We start from the raw sequence: 23,278 nt of genomic DNA on the forward strand, positions 1-23,278 counted from the left end.
AGCATTTTTTTTAAGATGCAAAGATTTCTTGTAACTTCTGTGACCACTAGATGTGAATAGGCACTAAGTTACGGAACATTGTGTGTGATGTTCAGCTCAACAGCTCATGTGAATTGACAGGAACTGGATTCATTCCTCACTGAGTCAACGGAGAATCCTGAGTTAAAGAAAAGACACTGCACACCGTAGTTTAGCAGAAGTGAAGTGTTGGACAACCTCTTGGCACTAAAAACACTTGCTTGTTTGCATCATTTTAGCATAAATGGTTGGCAACCTATATTAAATAAGGGATCCACAATCATTGAGCCACTTGTTCCCACGCTACTGTTGTGACCACTACCACAGTTTAAAACTACTCCCTCAGAAACTCATATGGAATTCAAATTAGCCTGTGGGAATAGCAGCCTGCATGCTCCTGAGAAGCATCCAAAGTGAAAGACAAATGAGTTTTGGGGGGGGTACATCACCTCGGTTGTACAGCTTTGTTTGAAATCAAGCAATATAATCCTAGTTGTAAAGATCATATGAAAAAATAAATACATTTTGAAATGAGTATGGAAACAAGTTTGGCATAGAATTAGACACTTAAATGAGCCCTTTTAGACCCAAGTCTTGGACTGCAACTATTGATTGTGATGAGACAGCCTTTTATTAGCTTCTTGAATGTAAACTCTTTGAGACCACACCTACAGTAGAGAGTAAATGTAACCACTCTAATTTCTAGTCACATCATGCCATACAGACACACAAATCCTTCATCACCACAGTCATTCTGTAGGGCACATAAAAATCACGTCTCACAGTAATCCATTGCTAGAAGAATTTGTTGGATTTTCAGCATAAAAAGCCATGTATTTTTTGACAGTTTGCCATGTTTTAACTATCGATCCTCAGCAGACATCCTTGCTCTTTGGAGTTTGATGTCAGCTGTCAATCAACCCGGCAAACTTGGAGATGCAGCCTTTCTCTAGGACTCTGATGATACTTGAAATATACAATAATTGAAACCCTCCAGGCGAACTGTCAGCTCCCCAAAAGCCGGATCATCACCCTAATGTTTTATTTGCTATTATCGGATGTGTATGTAATAACTTTATTTTTTGCTCAGGTCTGCTCACTCATGCCACGCTGGTGCAGACCTCTCTTCCACCCCAACAATACAATTAATACCCTAATGCAATGTAGAGACCTAAATGTCCTGTACGCACTCCATGTTAACCTGCACTATATGTACAAACTTTTGGGTAAGTGTGTCTTTTTTTATTTTTTAAATTTCAATGTTCAAACGGCTTGATATGTAAATAAATCAAAAATATATAACTTAATGTGAGTCAAACTGCATTTCACCTTCCCATAAAAACACAAGATGCATGGAAATCTTCACAGACGGATCGCACACAACAGCTGTTTTCTTTATTGTTGAGGTGTGACACGTTGATCTCATGCTGAATCACATTGTTAGAATGCTCTGTCACCTTTTTGGTATATGCATGACATCTTTGCGTGACCACCTCCACAGCGAGCTACATTTGTTTAAGCTGGAGATACAGTAGGATGGAAAAACAGGGTGATCACTCCACACTGGCTTCATGTACAGCAAACACATTTGTAATAGTTGTATACGCAATATTTTCCAAAAATACCAGAGGAGCAGACACAGGCTTTAACAGTTAAGGTTGATTACTCTAAATCACACAACTGGAATTGAAAAACTTCACAAAGGTGTGAACTTTTATGGATGTTAATTTTGATTAAACTGATTAAAGGTGGTGAACTGAGACATTTAAATAGCGAGGACTGCTGTCTGTAGTATATAACATTTTCCTCACAGCAGGTTTGTCGTTGAGCATCACTCAGAGAGACTGGCAGGTTTACGAAGGCATTGGCAGTGATGAAATCTTTCAGTGAGGCTGAAAGGCGGGGAACGCTTTCCATACTGTATTCTTCATCTACACTCCTTTCTTTTCACATCGGATGGAGCTGAAGGAGATGAGAGAAGGAAGTCACTTCAGATTATTCAAATTCTTCACAAATGGTTTGGGTCTATGTTCGATTTAGGTTTGGCCTTTTTCAGTAGTTATAAATTATATTGCAATTATAAAGGTTTAGCTAGTGCAAGTGGTGACCTGGGATCTTCCCTGATCATAATAAATATTCTATTTATAAAGAGAATTATTGTTAGAGGTCTGAAATTATTGTATGAAAGATAATTAAAGGAAATTTGTATGTGAAGGTTTAGTAGTAGTAAGTGCACTAAAATGTTCCTATGTGATTCATGTGTCGGTACAAAGAGATCAGTGACTCCTTTAGTCACAAGGAATTTCCCCTGCTGGCTTTTCAAACATTTGCTTGATTTCCTTTTGTTTACATAAAGAAAATGCTGTGAAGTGTTCACACCCTTTTAGAAATAAATGAAGAAAAATCTTAAAAGTAATGCTGTTCCAATGTCAGAGATGTTCCCTCTGGATTTTAGCTGTATCTTCTAATTCTTCCACTTCCACTCATGATAATGAATACAAAAACCACCCTTTTAAAATACACAAGATTTGTTCAAACTCATTCAGACGACTGTATAGATTAGTAATACAACTGAGATGCAAAGCTGACTGGATGAAGCACTGTTAGGGTAACAAGTCCGAGCTTTGAGCATGTTGCGTATCCACCATGGCAAAAAGTTTGGAGAAGTAATGATGTATTCAAACTTTTTATAATCCTCGTCAGATGTGACAGGTCCATTCTTCTCTGTGAGGGTTCCCGCAATGCATCATGCTGGTGTGGTTGAAGCTGTTAGGCATTTTACAAGCATCCTCCAGTGGCTCCTTTGGTCCTTTAGCAGTTGTTAAATCAGGGTGCAGAGCTGGCTTGCAAGCAGAAATGTCTAATGAGGGTCAGTATTGCTGGTCGACTTCATGTAAGTGGGCGTTCCGTGGACTTCTATGAGTAAATTGGTAATATATATTTAAAAAAAATACTCTTCTCTTACATTCTCTTATTATAAATAAACTTCAAAGTCCAGCAAGGCAGATTTTCTTAAACATCAAATATGCTAGAAGTAAGGCTTTCTCTCTTAAAAACTTAGATATTTAAAATGATGCACTGCTTTCTATATTTTTCCCAAAAAGAGTTATCATTTTCTCTCATCTATAGGCATTCCTGTCTTTCATTTTCCCAGGCTTAAAAACAAAACAACTCTTTACTATGCCAATGACACACTGGCCTAATTGTGCGTTCAGTCAAAAGTGTCTTCCAAAGGAAGGAAATTAAAACCCTCTTCCTTTTCCAATTTGCTCTGAAACGCCAACCCCCTGACCCTGCTTGTGTTTGAGAGGGAGAAACTGAAAACAGGCCTTCCCTGGTGGGGAGAAAGACACTCGATCAGCAGTGTGTGGCTCATTCAGCCACAGGGAGCAGCGGCCTCGTCAGCAAAGAGGAACCAGGCCAAACTGCACATGAGACAAAGGGAGAGCTGACGGAGATGCAGTGAATTTAGCTTGAAGTGATGGCCTGATAGAGGAGGACATGGAGTCAACATTAGTAAAGATTCACAAGAGGGGATCTACAATTGTGGAAGAGGTTCATTTTAAAAGTCATCTTGAGAGAGAGAGAGCGGTAATGCCACAACGAATAAAGTAAGCTACGATGATAAGTGTCATTGCCATTGGGTAGACAGATATAATTCAAGTTAATCCTTCTTTACCTAAGCTTTAACCACAGGAATGTAAAAGCAAGTATGATCCCAAACCAAACATCTACCCAAGGGCAACCTTTGTCATCGTACATGCTCCGGGCAGAGTGCGAGCATTTGGGCTGCCAGCAGAGGGCCCGGTTTAGCGGGGTCAGGTAGAGTTTATCTGTGGGCTTTGTAATTGGACTTGCTGGCATCGCGTGGCTCTTTGCTGGGGTTGCTCCAGTCGTCCGCCTCGGGGCTGGTCTTGTAATGCCGCCACGCCGACTTGTTGAAGACAGGCAGACGCTCAAAGGACTCACTGGAAAGGGCCTTCAAGTGGAGGGACAAAACACAAGAGCCAATAAGAAATCAGTCATTTATCTGTAAATGAATAATTGGATGTTTGAGATGACGCTAAATATTAGCCTAGAACCAGAGATGATTAGCTTAGCTTAGTATAGCATAAATATTGGCAGCTGTGGTGTAGTGGAGAGCAAGGTAGTTCTCCAATCTGAGGGTCGGTGGTTCGATGTGTCCTTGGGCAAGACACTTAACCCCAAATTGCTCCCGAAGGCTTGCCATCGGTGTGGACTGGATGTGAATGAATGTTAGTTAGAGTCTGATGGTGGCACCTTGCATGGTAGCCTGTCATCAGTGTGTGAATGGGTGAATGATATGTAATATACTACTGACTGTAAGTCGCTTTGGATAAAAGCGTCTGCTAAATGACTGTAATGTAATGTAATGTAATGAAACAGCTAGCTGAAACTGACACTTGGATAATCGTACGGATTAAATTAAGAGGTAAAACATGTCAGGTTATAAACTTTAGAGGTGAGGGTAGGTTATTTTTGCTAGCTTTCTCGTCTAGCCTGCAGTCTTTATGCTAAGCTAAGTTAATCTTCTTCTAGCTCTAGCGTCATACAGATAAATGAGAGCGGTGAAAATCTCAAAAAACGGGATTACGGTTGATATGCCGAATGTTGGAGATATCAGCAGTAGAGATGTCTGCCTTTTCTAGAATATAATAGAATTAGATGGCCCTCGGCTTGTGGTGCTCAAAGTGCACAGAAGGAAGTAGGCATGTACTCATGGACGAGAGGCTTGTGTTTCTGACAGCGCAAGATGTAAACATTAATGGCGTCCCCTCTTGGCTGAGCTGTAATGTTAGCTAGCTCGGTAGTGCTGGGTTAGCTAGCTGTATCGAGTATAGATGCACAGGGTTGGCGGGTGTAGTTCGGTAGAAAGAAAATAGTTCCTACATGAAACTGCTCACAACAAGGTCTTTGGAATATGTTGAGTAACCCGGTCATGATTTCTGGAAAAATACAGTGCTTTTGAGTTTTCCCCAATTTCCCGCTTTAAGCACCCCAAATCGAGTGTCATATAGTCCCATTAACCTGAGACAAGGCAGACATCTCTACTCACTATATCTCCGACACAATCTGAAAAAATATGTATTTTAAATTGTGGATGGAATTTCTCCCTTTAAACTCTGACCTATCGGAGTCATGTCTTTGGGAGAAAGAAGAACATTTGACTAGTATATTTTACCTTCAGATAGATTACAGCATCAGTGCCAACGCCCTCCATGGAGTAGAGTTTCAGGTCCCCCTGGAAGTATCTGGCATAGAGCCTAGAAATTGGCAAACCGTAGCCAAAACCAGCCTGGATGGGGAGGGAGAGTGACAGATTTTAATTTCCCAGACGCCACGCCATGAATAGAAGTGTATGGGCTAAAAAAGGTTTGAAATGGACAACATGATATACACAAATTTGATTACAGATGTTTTTGTTTGTGTGTGTGTACCAGTGGGACAGCTCCTGGCTCCATACTAGGCGTAGGAGCAGTGGAGTACATGTAGTTGAACAAACGGTCAATCTTCCTCAGAGGAACTCCTCCTCCTCTGTCACTGATCTGAGGACGGAACATGGGATAGATGGAGCGAGACACCACTAATATTTGTCTAAACCTGTGTGTACCTGTGACTGATTTACCTTTATGGAAAGATCCTCTTTGCCCAGAGTGACTTTTGCCTTTACTGGTGGTAATCCCTCTTCACTGTTCTCATGAAGCTCCACTGTGGCTCTCATTGAGTTCTGAAAAAACAGCCACAGAGTTAATTCACTCAGCTCAGCACAAGTCCTTATAGAATTATAGTCACATTGCAATTTGATTACGTTAAAAGAGCAGTTAACTAGCTAGTGAGTTTCTGCTCACTGATGCTGCACAGCTCACCTTGAAGAGCTCAAACAGCATGTGAAACAGATGAGAGGGCACATACACCGCCTGGATGGGCTTTTTAGGGGCCTTCACTGGAAGACAAGAATGAAAGCTAGTTATTTTGAAGTTAATGAGATGGTGGACAACGTGACCATTACAGCACTAAATTTGGACTCCAAATTAGCACCCACACGCCATAGTTACATTGCATTGCATTGCTACAGCTGTGTGACAGATTACAGAGAAAAAACGGTGGAATGCATGAAGCATAAAAAAAAAAATCTCCTACTGTTGAACTCCTCAATCTTCAGCTCGGGAGCAGCCAAGTAGTACTTCTCACACAGCATCTTGGCTGTGTCGTAGGCATCTGATAGAGGAGGCAAAAACGACGAGTCAGGGCAGAACAAGCAGAGTACGTTTGCTGTTTACATTTGGATTCCTGTCACAGCTCACTAATAGAGCCGTTGCTCCTCGATGGGTCACTGAGAGTGCAGCAGATCCACGCTGCTGGAATTCGATATGAACTATCATTATGTAAACATGCCGTTTAGTGCAGATAAACTTGCATTGATTTGTGTCACTGCTGAGAGACGCTGGTGTGATAAAACTCTGTTTCCCATAATAAGCACCATGCAAATAATGTCAATGGAGCAAAAAGAAAAACAACCCATAGAAATAAAAGTATTCCCACAGACAAGAGTTTAGAGCGCAATGCTCTATAGATGTACATTGTAATTGTGTCACTAACTGATAAACCATCAGTTAGTGACACAATAAACTCACCACTGACGACTTCAGCCACACTGCAGGTGGGATCAATACTGCCTATGTGTTTCGGAAGGGCAGGGTTGGTGTCGTTACCAAACAGAAGAGCTGCACAGAAACAGACAATCAGTCACATAAATGAACTAGCCACTAGGATGGATAGTAGTGTGCTGGTGATCCGAGTGATCCAATAGGGTTTTGAGGCTCACTGTGCTGGTTGATGAGCATGCGGAAGGAGATGCGGTTGGTGTAGAAGCGGTCGAGGAAGTACTGGATGTTGCTGCTGATAAAGGGGTCAAAGCCAAACTTCTCCTTGTACTCGATGACTCCCTGAGCCATGGTGGGAACCACGTCGTTGTGACGGTTACGGATCTCAATCAAGAGCTCCAGGAAACTAAAAATGAAAAGGGGAAAAATAAATACAAATTCTGAAGGCCCTCATCCATGAGCAACCTCCCATGGTGTTTTGAGATCGTCAATGAGCTTCTTCATTAGTAAATCTCATGCACACATTTATATCATTCAAAAATAATAGGGATACATTTGAAATCAAGAAAAGAAATGGTTTAACAGTCATTTTTCAAAACTTTTTTGTCTGCGAGAAACATGCTCAGTCAGGATGAGTACCAACTTAATATATAATATAATTTCCACTGAACCAGACAATTCTAGGAAGAGTCTTCTCTAAACAGACTTATTCAGATTCCTGTTGGTGTTATCAGCCATGTGTGACTGTTCTATCTCACTGACATGGTTACAGTATAAATACACACTGTTACCTGTGTGCTAAGGGGATTGGCTGCAGTGGATAAAATACATGAAGTCAGTATGCAACAGCTGGGTGGATGATACAGCTCTACTTTTATTTATGAATTATTAGTAAAGGCAATATTCTCTCACTCATTCAAAGTGGGGCTGTCCTCTGGCTTTCTGTTCTCATAATCCAGCAGCTCCACAAAGCTCTGCATGTACCTAATAAATCAAACAGAAGGTCAGAAGGAAACTGTACACACACTTATTAAGGATACTTCTACTGTACTATAAACCTTATCGTCCGTCAGCGGTATAAAGCGAATCTCTCGAGGAAGTGTCTCACCATTTCTGCACCAGTCTGACTGAAGGCTGGCTGAGCAGTTTATCAGGGAGCAGGTTGACCTCTCTCATGGTGTTGGCCAGCCGCACCGGCAGCTCCTTACGCAGGAACATGTAGGATGTTTTTTCACATGCATTGTCCCTGCCTAAAAAAAAATAAAAAAGATTGGTATTTGTTAAAGCTACACCATTAAAAATGACTGGATTATCTGCAAAGTCTGGTACAGTTTTCTGTTGTGAAAGTGAACTTTAACTGCCAAGAATCATAATCAAGATTTTGTTGTTTTTCCTGTTTTGCTTCCAACAGTCATAGTGGCTCATTACAAAAGTCACCTTTCCTCTTTCAGTAATGAAAACCACCAGACCTTTTTGCTGTGACAAACCCTCCCAAAAAACAAGAAGGAATAACGGCTAAAATACACTGTTATTAACCTTAAAACATTCCTGAGAAGTTTTGTTTTCAACCAGTGACAAAGATTTGTCAAATAACAAAATACTTCACACAAGAAACTCTGTACCAAAGTGACTGGTGGAGGAGGTTAACATACCAGCAAACACAGATATAATTTTAGTACATGGTTGAGAGTTGTAGTCAGTTTCCATTTTCAACCTTTAATATGATACCTTAAACTCTGCTCCTGTCGCTGGCTGGAACCGACTGACATTTACTGACCACCGACATTAGCTTCAACCATTCTAGGAAATCATAAATCTTGTTTCCCAGTAAAAAAGGGGGAGTAATGGAAAGGTTAGGGGGGATTTATGTTTCAGATCTAAACAGGAAAAACTACATTATAGCGCTATATTGTGAATGTTTTCTAGAAAATGACTATGACTTTGCATTTCAGCCCCGCCACATTCACATTGAAGCATGTGGACCCTTTTAACTCCCAGCAGAGAAAACCACTTGACCCAGTGAACATCTGTTTGGGAATATGATTTCAGGTTCTTCCAGCTGTTGAATAGGGCTCAATGGTAAAGTCTTTGCAAATCATACAATGCAAAGAAAAGCTAACAGCTAGTGTTACAGGAAGCCTGTCGTGCAGATACGGTGTTGATTTGCGAGTGACCTCAAGACTCCGACAGACAAGAGACAGTAAGATTTGATGTGTTTGTGTCTTTTGGGTGAAAACTAGATGATGTGGCAGAATGAAAGGAAATGTCTCAACATTATTGTTGAAAGGAACGGCTTCCCCCTGACTCAGCAGTATAAGTGGAATGCCTCTTTAATAATAAAATGTGGTAGTGACACAACCAAATACTGACTAAGCCCTGGAATTACACAACCTCTGCTGACTACCCCTGTACGACGTCTCATTCGTTCCCTTCTGAAACACACCGTTTATAGTTTGCCCTACTGCTCCTCTGACCTTAAGAGTTACTGATGACGCGATCCTTGCTGTGTGTCTCAACGCAAAACAATTAACACACGCTTCCTTTACTCGCACATCCAATCCACAGCTGTAAGAAACAAATTGCGTAACAGAGATGACTGTGTTTAATCAGAGATGGATTAAGAAAGCTAAGCCTCGAGTGTGACTACCAACACTGTCATCTCACGTTTCAAGTCTCATGTCGGAGTCTTGCACTTAGAGTTATTGACTCTACATGCAGAGGTTTAAAAACACTCTAAAGACATTTTATTTCACTTACATTTGTGAAATAGTACACTAAAGTGAGTCACGCTGGGAAAATCAGATCATTAAAACTGAAATATAGCTGAAAAAATGAGTAAAATGAGTAAACAGGGATGTTCATCCTCCACTGTGAAGGCTACATGCTGTCACAGTTTGTGTGGAAATACCTGCATGTATTAAGCAGTGTGTCACATGTCCACATAGTAAACAAACCTGCAACAGAGAGATGTCATGCAGAGCCACCAGCATGCATAGCAATGCACAGTGCTGTTAGGAGTAGGGAAAGTTAACACCAAAGTCAGATGCCACATGTGATCATACCAACATATTCTGTTTCATGGCAGCTTGTGGAGGACTTCTACTATTAATAACAAGTAGGAGCCTATGTGACTTCAAATGTTCACAAATAGGGAATTATAGAATAAAAGGCCCCTTGATTCATGATCAGCAAGTCACTCCTTTAAGATGACAGACCTGCTGCATTGTTTACTCACCAAAATCCAAAAACTGCTTGATGGACAGCGGGGATGGAGAAAATCTGGAGTAATACTCGATTTTGGGGTTTGCGTTTTTCAGCAGAGACACGAAGATCCTCATTTTGGAAAAGCTAAATGATGATGATGATGATGATGATGATGACTGGATGTAACCTAGAGATTCAGAAAAAACGATGATGATGTTGACAGCCACACGGACAGAGCTCCTCTCTCATCGGCCTGCACATCTGTCCCAGAGTCTGCAGAGGACAGGAGGACGAGGGATAAATAAATGTCCATAAAGGGACAGATAAGACGCAAACGATGTGAGCTCAGGAGGGCTTCCTGGATCTACATTGTTGTTCATTCAGAGCAGCTCAATACTGTCAAGCTAGACGGAAACGAATCCTCATGTCCGGTTACGCTTCTTTCAAAATAAAACAACATTCTGTCAAAGGTATAAGATAAGATAATATAAAATAATCCTTTATTAGTCCCGCAGCGGGGAAATGTACAGGTATCAGATAAGATAAATTAAGATAAGATAAGATAAGATAAGATAAGATAAGTTAAGATAAGATAAGAATAAGATAAGATAAGAAAATAATCCTTTATTAGAAATGTACAGGTATCAGATAAGATAAGATAAGATAAGAGGATATCAGATAAGATAAGATAAGATAAGATAAGATAAGATAAAGATAAGATAAGAAAGATAAAATAATCCTTTATTAGTCCCGCAGCGGGGAAATGTACAGGTATCAGATAAGATAAGATAAGATAAGATAAGATAAGATAAGATAAGATAAGATAAGATAAGATAAGATAAGATAAGATTAGATGAGATGAGATGTACAGGTATGAGATGAGATGAGATAAGATAAGATAAGATAAGATAAGATAAGATAAGATAAGATAAGATAAGATAAGATAAAATAATCCTTTATTAGTCCCGCAGTGGGGAAATGTACAGGTATCAGATAAGATAAAATAAGATAAGATAAGATAAAATAATCGGGGAAATTTACAGGATTACAGCAGCATAGAGGTGCAAACAAGAGACATAGTAAAAAAAAAAAACAAGATCAAAATAAGTATTATAAATAAGCAAATGAGGAATAAGAAAAACAGTAAAGAATCCACAGTAACTATTATATATACTATATGAAAATATTATGTAAACAGACAGAAACTATTATAACTATTGTATTGAAGGAATTGGCTGGTATTGGGGTAACTGACAAGAACGATTAAATAAAAAGAAATTGGAAGCACCGTTTAAAGCTTGTTCCTAATGGCTGCATGAAAGAGAACTAAGAATGTATATGTAAATTAAAATCCCTTTATAAGAAGAATTGGTTGGGTTGCCATGTGTTTTCCTCTTCCTGTCTTTTGATATGCTTTTTATGCTCCTTTTTTCCCCCCCAAAAAGTTGAATATACAACTTATTACGGCAGTTTATTCTTGCTAGAAAATAGTAAAATAATAACCAATATGTTACAAAATAAAACAAAATACAGTTGGGTTGTGTTAATATCATATTTATTGCAATAATATTGTTATTTGTAAGTAGTGATAGTAAGTGACGTCATTTCTTGATATAGAGGGTAAAAAGATGGAGCAACAGGGGCCAGACAAATGTGCAAAGAGGTCTTTGATATAGCACATCAATATAAAATACACTTTGTTTTTTACCTCTTAAATCCATCACGAAAAGACAGCTCAAATGGATCATATGAACTCTGACCCCGAGACTCTTTAATTTACTAATTTATAAACATTTACAACTGCACACTTCAGGGATTATTATAAGAACCCTTTATAAATGACTTGCAAAAGCTTATAGTTCAAGTTTAATAACTTTTGCCAATGGCTTATTGCGAGAAAACCAATCTGGTTGTCCAATCTGCCGACTAGTCACCAGATTTTCTGTACAGCTGGGAAAACATTTTATTCTGAAGGACCAATGTTAAGACTTCCGCCCTATTTGGCCCGTCTTGACGTGTTGGACAGCACGTACATTCGAAAGTCTCGACACAACTGCGCATGCGCCAGGCTTGTTGATGCACTACGGTGATTGGCTGAAAGCCGGGAAGTGAGGAAACAGCAGCAACCTGATTGGACGAGGGCGTGTCGGTCAAAATCGCTGTTATCTTGACTGTATGCACCCATTTACACATGCAGCATTAGAGATGTGATGTGTGGTGTACTTATGCCCTGCAAAATGTCTCAATGGATATATATACTGCCATCTAGCGGCACTGGATTAAATATATTCAACATAACGGGCCATCTTAAAAACTCCAGACCTGACAGTCATGCATGTGCATTTCATTTTAGGATATTTAAAAGGCTTACAGTTCATCATTAATGCAATAATGATTCGCAAAAAGACAGTGGATATAAATAAGTGGTTCCACTTTATAGTTGAGGCCCCATTATTTCTTGTGATTTCCAAGAATTTAACTGACATATAACTTTGAATTTCACAGAAAAAGTAATTGGGTACTTCAGTTGGTAATTAATATCTGGAGATGATAATTCTGAAAAGGCTATATATTTCAAATGTGTCAAAACATACAATTCAACATACATGAAAATATAATTTCTATTAATAAACCGAGCAGCTTCTTTAAAGAATAATAACTGAATACCAACCTCAAGTATTAAAAAATAATAATACATACATACATACATATATCTATACTATATATCTATATCTATATCTATATATCTATATATATATATATATATATATATATATATATATATAAATATAAATAAATGTATAAGGTGTGTGAATGGTGTGACTGTTCAACGAAAGAAACATTTTGGTATATCTCATAATTTCATTTATTCATATTGACTTATAAAATCTTTGAACCATTACATGCAGAAAATAGAATTTACACACGCACACAAACACACAGTTCTCATGCAGACACGGACATTGTAACCATCTTGGTGTTCTCGTTGACTTCGTATTCCTCTTCGGGTAAAGGATCATACTGTCGGCGGTACAGCAGGCGTGTTATCAGCGTGATGATGAACATCTCCAGGATCAAAAGCTGCTGACTCATCACTGCGGAGACAGAGAGGTGAACAATGCATAAGAAAACAAAAGGTCATCTGCGAGTAAAAGGGAACTTCTAAGGAGTCATTCCTGGATTCCCGTATTCCTAGATTGACCAATTATTACTAGTTTAGATAAACACATGGATGATTGGATTGGTTGTATGGATGGATGTTGACTCACTGTATCCTCTGGCTACTGCGGAGAAGGGCGGAGCGCAGGCGATGGTTCCTTTCATAGCCAAGATGTTGATGATAGCGGTTTGCAGCTGGCTCAGGATCAGCACAAGCTGCACAAAACACATATGTCCACTGTTTAACCTGACAAACAGAGCGCTGGAAACTCCTGTAAAAAACTTATGACAGCCCCTATACCTTGACATGTTATTAGATATGTTTACTTCCAGCCAACAATATATATGAGAGGTGCTAGTTACTGTCCACAGTGAGGTATGTAAACAGCTGTTTGCATGCATAGAAGTGTCCAGCACATGTGTGTTTAAAGCGTCTCTTCTGCCTTACCTGATACATGGCGTACTTGGGGATAATCTTGAGTGTTCGCAGGGTAACCCTCAGGTGCATGAACATGATTGCTACAGGCCACAGGGCTATGATTGTCAAGATGCCCACAAATGGGCCGATCCATATAGAAGCTCCCTTAATGGACAACTGAAACATGGTCACACATACAAACACACAGGAGAATCAGGAAGTTAGCAAAGTCAACAAGGAAGAAGAGTTCTGAGAGAGCTGAATATAGTGTTTTTATTTGTTCCCTGGTACATCCTACTATACTAATACTAACTACTACTGCTACTAAATAATTATTTTCGTTTCTTTAGTTACACTATCATTTTTTGGCCAAATAAGGAGGACTTTATAATAAGGGTAGAAAGAACACCCTTAAGTGAATCATAATGATTTGTCCAGGATGTATCGGGAATTGTTGATGCGCACTTATAAGAAATAACCAGTCACTCAAATGTCACTATGAGTTCATGTGAATAGTAAACTCTTGTTGGATCATCAGTTAGTTCTTACAAAAAAATCATATGCCAGAACTGTTACAAAGACAAAGAAAAAGGGCCTTTTAGGTCCATGCATTTATATTCTCATATAAATATGAAGCCTGCTGTCAGATGCAAACATCTGCATCTAGCATGCCATACTAACACTTGTTAATAAGGTCATAGTGTCTCGCTCAGTTCTGAATAGTTTTGCACACATTTGGCATTCATTCATTCATTCATTCATTCATTCATTAAAATAATCATGAGTCACCCATTTACATTTTAGTTACACATTAATTAAGCATGTTAATTAAGCGCCTTATTACTAAAGTGTTAGCGAGACAAAACAACAGCGAATCATAGACTGATATTGATGTTTAACCTTTGCTTTTGACCACATAATACTTAAGTCATTGACTAGCAAACATGAGTAAGCATTGGAAATTTTGGCTTTATGACTAATAGCAAAAAACATTAGGGAAACAATAGCATGGAGAGATGCCATCCTGTTTATTTCCACGTTAGCAACTCACATCAGTCAGGTTAAATGATTCGTTTCTCCAGAGGACAATTGAAAGGATGGTGAAGACAATCTTCAGCAGGGCAAACTGGAAGGAGCCAAGTTTGAGCAGGAAGAGAGAGCGTCTGGAGTTGGAACAGAGGAAACATTCAGCGTAGCCATTGATGACAGATAATTGTTTTAGTCTCTAAACGCATTTTAAAAAACTTGTAAAAGCTCATTGTGGAATACCACCATTGAACCTATTCTGGATAATTAACACAGGATGTTTTGAACAATTCAGAGAAGCCTTGAGCACACCTTGGCTTTAGACATACTCATATGTGAAAGCGCAACAACAACATTAATGGATCCTCTGTGATGCATTTCATGGGAAACTGGGCACCGCTTTACAGAGAAATGGCTGAGCAGGTTTCGGCTTGACTATAATCATCATCACCATGGTTGTGTACAGCAGAAGGGTGTACTTGAAAGGACGATCTTTGTATTTGCAGAGAGAGAACGCATGTTAAGCGGTGCGTAGCCAGAGATATAAGCACATCTGTTTGACATCTGACATTTTGGTGAGAGTTGCATAAAGCCTAAACAGACTATACCTGCTACTGACATGACAAATAGTACATGAAGAAAAAGTTCAGGACCGCTGACACAGTGTTAATGCGCACATAGTGTTTACTCATTCAGAAAGGGGCATGCTGGGATTGCTGTGTACAGAGTTCTAGCGTACAAACACTGGGCCCTGCCTTCAAAAAGAGTTGAATGGTCAGGAGTTCAACCTGCATTACAAATAAAAAAACTCAGGCGCACATCCAGCCTGTGTCTAATACAGTATGAACAGAAGATTTCTGCGTTTCTGCAATCTTCAAACCGGCCAAAAAAGTTAATTAGTCGGTCATTAGTCGGTCCCCACAAGCAGTCGGTCATTAGTCGGTCCCCACAAGCAGCACATGGTTTTAGCAGCTGCACAGGATAGGTGTTTCATTAGCACTGCAGGATGTTTCAATAATCAGCTCAGTATCATGTTGCTCATACTAAAATTGAATTCTGGTTTATTTCAGCCTGGTTTAAAGTGCTTCCCATAAATGCGGCTAAAGTGGCTCCTTGGTTTGTGCCAACTCTGTTGTTCCAAAACTCCTAAGGCCTCTCCTGCTGAGGACAGTGGGAGGAGATTTGTAAACCCACATGCGCTACCTTGGGAGCTGTCCAACCACACATGCTGATGCCATTAAACTGAAGATATGGTTCTGCCAAGTGTTCCTCGGAAGCTGTTCAAACTACGGGAATTATATCATCTCCAAAGGCAGGAAAAGCAGAAATGTTGTACTGATTATGATAACCCCAGACTGTTTATTGCTGCAGTTTACCGTGTGATGGCCACGTGTGGCAGGCAGAGGCAGCAGCAGCAGCACGGCCCCGTGCTGATCTTAAGTTTATGCCGGTCTCCTCGCTTCAGGAAAGCCTCATCACCACCCACCTCCTCCACCATCAGGATCAGGAACTTGAACACCACAACGGCAAAGTAGCTACAGAGAGATAAGAGTGATAATGAGCAAAGGGGAACTTAGAGTGAAATACGCTGAAACAATTAGATAGAAGTATGTAGAAAGGAATCTGGAGGATCAGTGTTGAAGTAGAGAAAATGAAAGTCATAACATCCATACACATTGCACAATAGAATCATTGTTTTCTATAACATTCTTAGTGGGTTATGAAGTTCAAGTTTCCCCATCTGTGATTTTTATGGTAGGTTCTGTGGGGGAAAAAACACACAGCACACTGAGAGACGGAAATGGAATCTAAGAGAAGCAGAGAAAGAGAGACCCACCAAGCAGAGGTCATATCAGTAAACATTGTGGCTCTGGGGATCCACATCCCCAGACACGACATGGTGCCAATCACCTGCAAGAGAAGAAACACCATGTGAACATAGAGTATATTTGACCAACACAAGCCACAGTTTTTTTCACAGTGTTGTTCTTACCGGTGCTGCCCCATTCACCCAGATGATTACACTCTTCTTATTGTTGGGCACTTTCTTATAGATGTAGACACACTCCTCTAGGAAGATCAGCATGGACGCTGCGGCCATGAAGGTGAGCACAGAGTACAGAATGATGCCAAAGATGTCCAACTCTTGAGGGAGAGACGGGAAATTACAACCAATTAGCTGTCTCCAACTTTGAGCCAGGATCCTGGACCCCATGGGCCTTTCTCAAGAAACTGAAAATAATAGTGTAGCATGTCCTAACAAGACTAAGAGTCAACATTCATGATGTTGTCAGTCGGCGGGCACAGCACTGTTTGAACTAAATGCTGACATCAGCATGCTAACATGCCCACAATGACAATGCTAACATGCAAATGATTAGCAGGTATAATGTTTGCCCTGTTTTCCATCTTAGTTTAGCGTGTTAGCATGTACACATTTTGTAATTAGCACAACTGAGGATGATGAATTTCGTTAGTGTTACATTGGAACCATGAATGCTAAAGGGGAAGTTATAGAAGATTAATTTAGAGTGTTAAAATAGGTCTATAAAGTCTTCAAAGTATTTTTGACTGATAACCAGCGGCTAAGCAAATGGTGACTTTATCTTTGACAAAAAATGTGCATCATATTTTGAGGGGGTAACCAAATTCGGATACCAACCCAGACCTGGGTGAAGTTTCTGTTGACTCCATTATTATTTTACTTTGAGGTTCACAAAAGACAAGAATTCAAAGTTCATTATGAATCAATGTGAAAGTGAAAACAGGAACACATGGAAATCAAATGCAGATCGTTTCCATACGACAACATATAACAAAATGGAGGATGGACAGATCTTCTTACTTAAGACATTTTTTTGGCCAAGGAGCATCTTCACTGTGCTATTTGATTTGCAAGTTTGATGAGCTTTGCGTCATCAAAACACAAGTTTATTTATTTTTCAGTCAGGAGAACAAACAGAACTGACAGATATAAAACAAGTGAATGTTGGTACCATATGACTAAACACATGTCGTATAATTATGAAAGCAGAAACAAATGATTAATGCCTGAGGGTCGTATTATGCACAGCGCAAAAAAAGTAACAGGCTGTCATTTTCAGGAATAACTTTCCAAGAAGGTTATTCCTGGAAGGTTATTCTCTATTCCACAGTTCTCCCCGTCCTCTTTCGAATTTCATGCTGTTACTGTCACTTATCCAGTCAAGCTCACCATTGCTGTTGTGTATCGCCCACCAGGCCCTCTTGGTGAGTTCCTGGAGGAGCTTGACACACTAGTCTCGCACTTCCATGACGATGGCTCCGCACTCATCATGCTCGGCGACTTCAACATCCAGACTGATAAGTTAGAACCTCTGCTTTCCTTCCTCTCCTCCTTTGACCTCTATCGCTCCTCTTCTCCTCCTACCCACAAGGCCGGCAACCAGCTGGATCTTATCTTCACTAGACACTGCTAGTTCTACTGCTAACCTCTCTGTCACTCCCCTCCAGCTCTTGGACCACTATTTCATGTCCTACTCCCTCTCCCTCTCCTCTCCCCCCTTACTTCCTCCACCTTACCCACATGGTTTCTACCCGTAGTCATCTCCGCTTCCTCTCCCCCGCTGATCTTTCCTCTTCCGTTACCTCTGCCCTCCCTGACCCTGAATCCTTCTCTCTCCTATCCCCCGATACTGCTACTGATCTTCTCCTCTCCACCCTTTCCTCCTCTATGGACAACCTCTGTCCCTTCACCTCCAGACCTGCACGGCCAACTCCTCCTGCCCCATGGCTGTGGGACTCAGTGCGTACTGATAGACGGAGCTTAAGAGCGGCGGAGCGTAAATGGAGAACAGGCAAACTCCTGGAGGACCTTCTTCACTTCCAATCTCTCCTTTCCACTTTTTCCTCCTCTCTAGCTACTGCTAAAGCGTCTTTCTTCCGCTCTAAAATCCTAACCTCTGCTTCCAATCCTAAAAAACTCTTTGAAACTTTCTCTTCACTCCTTCTACTTCCTCCATTCTCCCTGATGATTTCGCCAACTTCTTTGACAAGAAGGTAAACGATATCAGATCCTCCTTCTCTCAGCCCCCCTCTCCCTGTCCACCCTCTCCCTCTCTACCCTCTCCAGCTCTTCCCCCTCAGCTCCCCCTTCCCTCTCCACACCCCATCTTACCCTATTTTGCTCCCCTCTCCCCTAACGAGGTCCTCGACCTTGTTACATCTAACCGCCCCACCACATGCTCCCTTGACCCGATCCCCTCCCCTCTTCTTCAGTCTATTGCGACTGAACTCGCAATAGACACTCACCTCATCAACACATCTCTTGTTTCGGGATGCTTTCCCTCGGCTTTCAAGACTGCCAGAGTCACCCCCCTTCTGAAGAAACCATCACTTGACCCCTCTGATGTCAAGAACTTCAGGTTCCGGTTTCTCTTCTACCCTTTCTATCCAAAACACTTGAACGTGCTGTCTTTAAATGACTGTAATGTAATGTAATGAGTCGAATGAGCAGAATGCAGATGTTTCAGACAAAGTTAAAACTGAAACAAAGATCCAGATGTAAAAAGGTTTTGTTAATTGTTTCAGTATGTTGTCTGTATTTGTGAGTACTCTGGAAAACTGCGTCATTAACTCTCTGCTATCCAAAGTCATTAGGAAGTAACAAAAGCAAACAAACACAAAAGCACACAAACAAAAGCAAAAGTTTGAAATTCCAGCTGAAACAGACTTGTTTCTATTTCTGATGATAATGTTTCATTACTATGTCTCTACTGTTCTTAAACATCAAGCATCTTTTGCAGCTACACATGATCAGCTTTATTCAGTAAAGAGACTGAATATCTTTTTTTTTCTACTGATCTAGTAGTGAGACTTTTGAAGTTTTACATTACATTACAGTCATTTAGCAGACGCTTTTATCCAAAGCGACTTACAGTCAGTAGTATGTTACATATCATTCACCCATTCACACACTGATGACAGGCTACCATCAAGGTGCCACCATCAGACTCTAACTAACATTCATCATCCAGTCCACACCGATGGCAAGCCTTCAGGAGCAACTTGGGGTGAAGTGTCTTGCCCAAGGACACATCGACTGCCGAAGCCGGGTATCGAACCACCGACCCTCTGATTGGAGAACTACCTTGCTCTCCACTACGCCACAGCCTCCCCGCTGTTTTAGCATCAAAACTATAGCCCATACTGTATTTTTGAGGCTGATACCAATATCGATATTTGGGGGTTTAATATATCTGACAACTAAAGATTTTTTACATAACGCATTAAGAAGAAACATTTTTATATGTATCCCTTAAATTTGTGAAAAGAATTGTGACTGATAATAAAAACTATACGGAGCTCTCTGGTGGACATGCTAACAGGTACATTTTGGTAATTGCAATTTCTTCTTATTATTAATAGTATATACTTATAAGATAGCTGTATGTTGGCCAAGATAATTTATTGATCAAGCTCATATAATTAGAATATATGAGCAATCTATCAGAGTATAGTAAAATGTAGAAAAATTTGAATCAAACAATGAATGCGCTTTGTATGTTTATAACACGTTATAAAAAGGTTTTAAAAAGTTAAAGAAAACATTGCACACAGGCCAAATGTTAAAGATTGGAAACAAAATCTTAAGGCGCAACTTTATAAAAATGTCTCTTACTGTTTTAAAGAGGAATCACCGATTTATCAAAAAACATTGATTACTGTACTTTTTACTGTATTATCCTACAAACACATGTGTTATGATGTATTTAGTGATTTACATAAGGATTTCAATCATAAAAAATGTATTAAGCTTTATTTAAGTTGCTGCAGATTCCAGGCTGCTAAACCTCTAAGAAGTGTTATTAACAGTGACAGGCAAAGTGAAATGGATAATCCAACAGGAGTCAGAAGCCTAAAGGTGAATTTACAATAACAGCCAAGGGAAATGGATTAATTTGACAATTTGTTGAAAAGTCAACAAGTCAGTCACAAGAACTGAGCTCTGCCTGAACATGTAACATTGTGTGGCAGCTTATGTTGATACTAATCTTGCCGTATCTTGTTCCTACTGCATATGTTTTCAAAACTGATGAACCAGCAAGAATCTTAAGATTTATTTTGACTTAACTTGTAGTCTGTCTGCTTCTTAAAATGTGGAGGAATATATGTCTACTTTCTCTTCAACCCAAGACAAGAGAAGAAACATAACCACTAGGTTCTACCATAGCTTACAGTTCCCAAAGTTGGGTTCAGGGACATCTACAAGGTTTAATTAAGCACAACCAGACCATCAGTTTGGTCTCTCTTTCCACACTGTTGAAGTAGGCAGGTACATAAAAAAACAAATCAAACCTAACTAAAGATGGATTCCTGTGCATGAGATCTGGTCTGGTGCACCAAACACAACCACTCTATGAAGAGTCATCAGGTGGAGATGTGAGGTGGTGGATCATGTGTCTACTCACTGAGGATGATGTCTATGGCGAGAGGCGGCTCCTGCATGCAGCTCGGGTCCAGGGTTTGGTTGGATCCGCTGTCCATGGTGGTGGCTGCTGTCGGTGGATCTTCACAAAATGACAGCGTCCGAGTTTTCTCTTACATCTACTGATCCTCGTTGCGTAAAAGCGTGGAGATGTGCTCGTCCTCCTCTCCAAAGGTCCAAAGAGCGTCAAGTTTCCCCTCAGAGAGATCTGCCTCCCGGGCACCCAAAAAAACACTTGTTGCTTTCCCTGGACCCGCCTCTTCCCCAGTGTCATAGGATGGAGTCATAATCACCAGTCATGTGGAAATTAATGTGAAATCGTGAGTAATTGTGAGTAATCATATTATTATTTTTAAAGAAAAGGGAGTGAATAGGATTTGCCAAATGTCTTGGCTTTCTTAACTGTGATTTTGATGGTGTTTTCAACAAAATGCAGCATTAACATTGCCAGATGCAACAACATTTGCTTTGTTCACTTAATTGGAAGACTTTTTTTTTAATCAATCTGTCATATTTGAAATTGATAAATGACATGAGCCCACTCAAGTCTACATTCACATACAGAAAGTCTTCATCACTGAGGAAGCATACAGTAAATGTGTAGATACTGAGTGGATTCTGATTATTTGGCTCAGCTGTATGTGTGGCGTCACTCTCAGGGAGTTCTGTGACACATTACTTTCTCTTTTGGGGGAGTTAACTGGTAATAATTCAAAAATTTTCTGGAAAAGAGTAAGGTTTCAGTAACAATGATGATAGGGGAAGTTTGTGTTTGTGATTGGGTGTGTGAGTGTAGGGGTGTTTCTTAGGAATGGAGCCTGTGGACAATACTGTGGCTCTCAGATCACATGCCCCTTCATTACTATAGCAACACATGCAGGGGTATCGTCATGTGAGGCATTTGCTGCAAATCTTTTTCCCCCCTTGGCTCCATTTGAATAATTTTCCACAACACTGAGAGGCCTGTATAGAGGTGCAGTCACTGAATTAAAGCTAGTATTATACTCAATAGCAATGATGCCTGATGTGCATTTCACTAGGGACATTTCATCGGCTATTTTCTGCATTTTAGTCATTATCTCACAAGAGAACTAGCTCTAACTTTCTTCTCTTACTTACTGAACATCACCTCGGCTGTTTGCGGCCCATCTTGCCCATGTGACTTTCTGGCTTCAGGGACATTGTATCTCAATGGGACCTTTCTTGTAAAATAAAGTACATTTAAAAGAAAATAAAGAAATCACCTCTGGCCTCGTTTATCTCACATCTTTTATTGTTCATCACATCTGCCTGTCCGTTCAGGCAAACTTGGCTTCCAGATGCTAAGATAACTTAGAGGCATGTTTTTGCAGTTTTACAGTTTTTTATCCTTGAGTTGCATGTGCAGACACATTTGAGGAATGATTACTAAAAGACTGAGGAGCACATAAACGGGTAAACATCAGGATGCGTAACCTTATACACTCCCCAACACAGTATTGCATAAAGGATCTATTACACTTCTTCGTCCCACCTTATATGACCATTGAATCATTTTAACAAGTTTGAGCAAATTGTATTTGCAAGTTTTGGCTGCGTCAAGGCACACCTTAGCTCAGCAGAACGGATTTGTCCCGACTGGTCTGAGTTTGTGAAATGAATACAAAATGTTTAAGAATCTACAGAGCAAACTTCAGCCACAACACAGCTTCACGAAGAAGATACTTATGGGAAAATCAAAAGTTGTATCCATATTCTGCTTCAATTTATATTAAGATTCGAACAATTCTCTTGTTAAACAAAAGATAGACTTGGAAGATGATCACATTTTGGGAAAACTCCTTTGATGATGATTAAAGGAACAACTCAGTACACTGTGCCTGGACATAAGCAGCTGTGGGCCAGATTTATTAAGAGCAGCCTCAAAGTCGAAATCAACTCCACAAATTGTCACCTGGTCACGTCATCCATGAAGTTTTGATCTCTGATCTCCTCACAATTTGTGGCTACTCGTGGTATCATAATCATTAATGGTGTTTTCCTTTTAATGGATAATCCATTCAAAGTTTTTAGTGAAACTACAGCTGCTTTGGCCTTGCGGAGATCAGGCTTGTTTGTTTTATTATAAGCCACTGTTTACTTTCCCTTAAAAAAGCTGACACAGAGGTCATTACCTTGGGAGCATGTGGCTGTGTTCATGGAATCACACAAAACAGTATGATGCCGTACAGTAATACAGTAATTGATGCGTGTTTTTTACAATTAATATTATGTATTGTTCTTGTTCAGACTTGGCATTTACATTATGTAGTATGTGCCAAGTCATGCGGTTATAACCTTGGCCAGTGCGCTGGACAGATCTGCAGACCTGATGTGATGCAC

General features: G+C 40.1%; 2 protein-coding genes across 4 annotated transcripts; both read right to left on the minus strand.

Moving 5' to 3' along the window:
- Positions 1-1,295: 1,295 nt before the first annotated feature.
- pdk3a (pyruvate dehydrogenase kinase, isozyme 3a) lies at positions 1,296-10,217 on the minus strand. Of its 3 annotated transcripts, none has more exons than XM_054622560.1 (12): positions 9,880-10,217; positions 7,753-7,894; positions 7,557-7,628; positions 6,866-7,050; positions 6,675-6,764; positions 6,181-6,258; positions 5,907-5,983; positions 5,666-5,767; positions 5,478-5,585; positions 5,222-5,335; positions 3,877-3,997; positions 1,296-1,980 (listed from the first exon to the last, which is right to left on the minus strand). In XM_054622560.1, the coding sequence occupies exons 1-12, from the start codon at positions 9,980-9,982 to the stop codon at positions 1,946-1,948; spliced, it is 1,227 nt and encodes a 408-aa protein (XP_054478535.1). In that variant the 5' UTR covers positions 9,983-10,217; the 3' UTR covers positions 1,296-1,945. The 3 variants fall into 3 exon arrangements, 1 of the variants encoding a protein (XP_054478535.1); XR_008532272.1 differs by having other exon boundaries at positions 1,892-1,980; positions 2,703-3,997; XR_008532273.1 differs by having other exon boundaries at positions 1,902-1,980; positions 3,779-3,997.
- Positions 10,218-12,690: 2,473 nt separating this feature from the next.
- On the minus strand, positions 12,691-21,140 carry slc51a (solute carrier family 51 subunit alpha). Its single transcript, XM_054622561.1, has 8 exons — positions 20,901-21,140; positions 16,445-16,596; positions 16,289-16,362; positions 15,828-15,986; positions 14,477-14,588; positions 13,456-13,602; positions 13,118-13,223; positions 12,691-12,943 (listed from the first exon to the last, which is right to left on the minus strand). Exons 1-8 carry the CDS (start codon positions 20,974-20,976, stop codon positions 12,795-12,797), a joined length of 975 nt encoding a protein of 324 aa, XP_054478536.1. The 5' UTR covers positions 20,977-21,140; the 3' UTR covers positions 12,691-12,794.
- Between the last annotated feature and the right edge of the window lie 2,138 nt (positions 21,141-23,278).

Source organism: Anoplopoma fimbria, chromosome 21 (assembly GCF_027596085.1).
Source record: "Anoplopoma fimbria isolate UVic2021 breed Golden Eagle Sablefish chromosome 21, Afim_UVic_2022, whole genome shotgun sequence".
Taxonomy (NCBI): domain Eukaryota; kingdom Metazoa; phylum Chordata; class Actinopteri; order Perciformes; family Anoplopomatidae; genus Anoplopoma; species Anoplopoma fimbria.